Below are 3,744 nucleotides of genomic sequence, written 5' to 3' on the forward strand. Positions count from 1 at the left end.
ATCCCAAACCCCGACCTAATTTTATGGTTCTGTGATATAGGGGTTATTTGAAGAGGGGGCAGATATAAAAATGCCATTTTTTGTATTTGACTCAACTATTTTGTTTTATTTAAGAGGTGGTAGATAAAAGAATATCATTTTTTGATATTTGACTCACCTACTTCTTTTTATTTATCAACCTCTCTTTATAAAAAGAATAATATTATTTGGCTTCTTAATATGATTCTTTTTTGAATTATTAATTATTATTCATCACAATTTCAAGTTATTAGTTGTAAAAGATATTATGTAAATATCTTTATTATATCATTTAAAATTTTTGATATAAATATCATGCAAATTTGTAAGTTTTAAAATTTTAAAATTTTCGTTCACATATTTAATTATTGAGCTATATATTTTGCACGAAATCTGCACGTGATTTACATGAATATATCCAAAATTAATAATACACTATGTTAAATCTAGCTATAAACGCTTAAACAAATTATCACTGCACAGTAATTATCAATTTGCGAAATTTTATGTAAATTAATATTATAAAATTTATTATAATAATAATGTTTTACTCAATCATTAATATATTAATAAGAGAAAAAGATTTTTAGTCCGCACTAGTTATACTCGTTTTGGACTAATAATATGTCTCACTTCACCAACACCATATCAATATTATCACTTTTTAGTCTTCCCAAAAAAGATGCAATGAATGGGGAACGAAACAAAGTGCTTCAATTCTGGTATGAATTATACCAGATTGTGTCCAAGAAAGTTATTGAAACGGGAGCTCTGGAAGAGTGCTACCCTAAGAAAACAATTCTCTATAGCCGCTCACTTTCTTCTTTCTGCACTGGATCGAATCAATAATCAATTAGATGGGTCACTGGGATACTTTCGCCGTGTTGTAATAGAAACACGAATGATATACTATATTCTTATATAATTCGATATCTTTCTTTTTAAATGCAGTAGACTCATAGTGGGCTAATTCATGAATGGAACCAAATGGGCCCTTTTTTTAACTTTTAACTAAAGAGTCACGCTCTTTAAACGCCCTAAGCTAAGAAAGAGGCTTAAGTCATCGATTCAAGGCTTCTTTATTTTCCACGAAACTCCTGTCTTAGTCTTCATTTTAAAAGCAGAAGATATAGGTAAATAGAACCAGCCGTCGATTCGATTGTTTTCCAAGAAATGTTGGGCCGGGTATGTAAGCCATGTATCTGGGATTCTTTTCAAAATGAATCTCATCTTTACATAAAAAAAGTATAAGCAATTCTTTAGTGGTCGCACCGAAAGGTACGCACGGTGGAGGTTGGTTGAAGATGATGTTATGCGGCGTTCAGAACCAGTCTTGAAGTGAATGAATTAGAAAGAACGAAGAAGTAAGGAAATGAGACGACTCTTTCTTTCACTATATCATAAACAGATCTTCCCTTCCACACCAATCACGAGTTTTTCTCTATTCCTCTCGTATATCGTCGTAACACCCTTAATGCTCGACTTATAAGCAATAGGGCACTCCTAAGCGAAGAAGGCAGTGAGCTCGGTTCAGGAACTTGCCTGCATGAATGAATCTTTCGAGAAAGCACGGTGCTTTGTAAACCGTCTAACAAGTGTCTTGTGAAGTTAGCGACTAGAGTTTCGTTTTCGGGATTGGATTACTTCCCTGCGTTAGAGGGAGTTCAGTATTGATGGACTTCCCCAGTCCTTTACTTTTTACTTTAAGGCTTCGAGCGGATAGGCAATGATAATTGGGAGCCAATAGACAATACGAACTACGTATCCAAGCCTTCTTCCCGAAACTACCTAACAACATTGCATTCTATACGCTCTTTCTTTTATCGTTCGTATACTCACTTGCCATAAGCATATAGAGCTAGTACAGCAAGTCTTGCTATTGACTCTAGGGAGCGCAATTGCTAGAGCACGGGATAATGAAGAGTAATGATTTCAGCAAGAGCAGCCGGACGGACTACTATAGTGAGTCTAGTGACTACTAGAGTAGAGTTAAGTCAAAAGGTATGGTATAGCGCTATACTACGACGAGGGTTGTTCTACCGACCGGCCCAGATGCTGACTACCTTAGCGTACGTCGCTCGGGGCCTACAAACCTCTCGTTAGCTCCATCCCTTCTTAAGCCTGTAACATATTTAGGTCAGCGGAGAAAGCGTGTCCCTCATCTACTAAAATCCCCTTTTGGAGGGGAAGGGTGGATTGTTAGTGTAGACGATTTGGAAGATATAATCGGAGGACATGTATGGTTAGGTTCCATTTGTATACTTGGTGGAATCTGGCATTATCTGTAAGGTTAGTAGTCAGACTCTCAATCTCTGTTTTCTGAGAACACTATCTTATGTGGGCCGATATCCAGTGACTGTTCATGAACAACTCTTAACAGGGTGCCTCAATCCGATTTTCCAATCCACATCCCAAACGTGAATGAAGATCAATTCATCAGGAAGGGCTACTACGGAGGTCATGTTGATGTCTATAAACCAAGAGGTGAGGTCTCTACAAGTATATATATACTTTTATTTAGTTCTCCCCGTAAGATCAATATCACAACCAATGAGGTCTGCAAGTTTCACATCTAAGTAAGACCCGATCCGATAGTTTACGATATAGATAGATATATAGTTAACAACAACATTATAAAAAATATATTAATAGATATCGGTAGTTGTCCGGTCGTACCCAAACAATAATATTCCAGAGGGAAATGCGCCTAAGATCAAATATTTCGAACCGGCTTCCGTGGAAAATTCAGACTTTCTTTTTGATGCTGCGATCACATAAAAACATAAACTTTGAGGCTCAATAGCTAAATACATGGCAATTGAATCATAAGCCGAGATCATAAAGAGCATACTGCGAGTAGGAAGTGGAATTAATACAATGGATTCAGAAGCATCAAACCTCTCTTGTTCGATTCTAATGCCATCTATTTTATGATCTAACGAAATGGGATAGAGTATACTACAATCCGATATCTGTAGAAAGAGCTATTTGGGGCCGAAGCAAGTGAATGCTTTAACAAGGGCCACTTTTCTACTCATTTTACCTTTTATTGTATATGGCAGAACTCATGAGTTCGAGTAATCCAGGTTGTCTCCTGGGAATCTTTCTGTTGATTCATAGTGTGACTATTTGAGTTGGAGATATAAACCTTGGATTTTAGGCATAGCTATATGAGTCAGATATAGCTATGTGGCCACCACCGCTGTGACCTGGTATACTAGACTTCAGTAAGTCAGTCGGTGAATGCTTTCTTTTTGTAATAAAAAATCCCGGTAGCTAAGTGGTTTAGCGGGCGACAGTTAGAGTTCAAGTGAATGGTCGTTCTTGTGTGGGTTCGACTCCCATAGCCCCGATGTGACGAAAAAGACTGATTTAACGAGATACGCCGTGCCTGCATTAAGATTTCAAACTTGTCGTCTACTTTCAGGAAATGTTTGGAACAGAGAACTTACAATAATACAACGCCGCCCATCTATGCTGATCGAGAGCCCGACCCATGGTGTGGCCTTGCACCAACCATCCAACGGACCCTGGACTAAACGGCCACTGCCTGAAAGGACTGTGGAGACTGAACCGGTCCTCAGCCTTCCTGATTTTGATAAGCCATTCGAAGTCCATACAGATGCCTCAGATAAAGCTATTGGGGGTGTATTGGTACAAGAGGGTCATCCAGTTGCATATGAAAGTAGGAAGTTAAAAGATGCTGAACAGAGGTATAGTACTCAT

The 3,744-nt window shown here is 37.9% G+C and overlaps 1 protein-coding gene across 1 annotated transcript in view; it reads left to right on the forward strand.

The window, feature by feature from the left end:
- The first annotated feature begins 3,492 nt into the window (after positions 1–3,492).
- LOC108198521 (uncharacterized) overlaps positions 3,493–3,744 on the forward strand; it is a 2,963-nt gene continuing 2,711 nt past the window's right edge. The window contains exon 1 of the mRNA XM_064083831.1: positions 3,493–3,731. Within this exon, the coding sequence (XP_063939901.1) occupies positions 3,493–3,731 (239 nt within the window). The remainder of the gene's footprint in view (positions 3,732–3,744) is intronic.

This window comes from Daucus carota, chromosome 8, assembly GCF_001625215.2.
Source record: "Daucus carota subsp. sativus chromosome 8, DH1 v3.0, whole genome shotgun sequence".
NCBI classification, from domain to species: Eukaryota; Viridiplantae; Streptophyta; class Magnoliopsida; order Apiales; family Apiaceae; genus Daucus; species Daucus carota.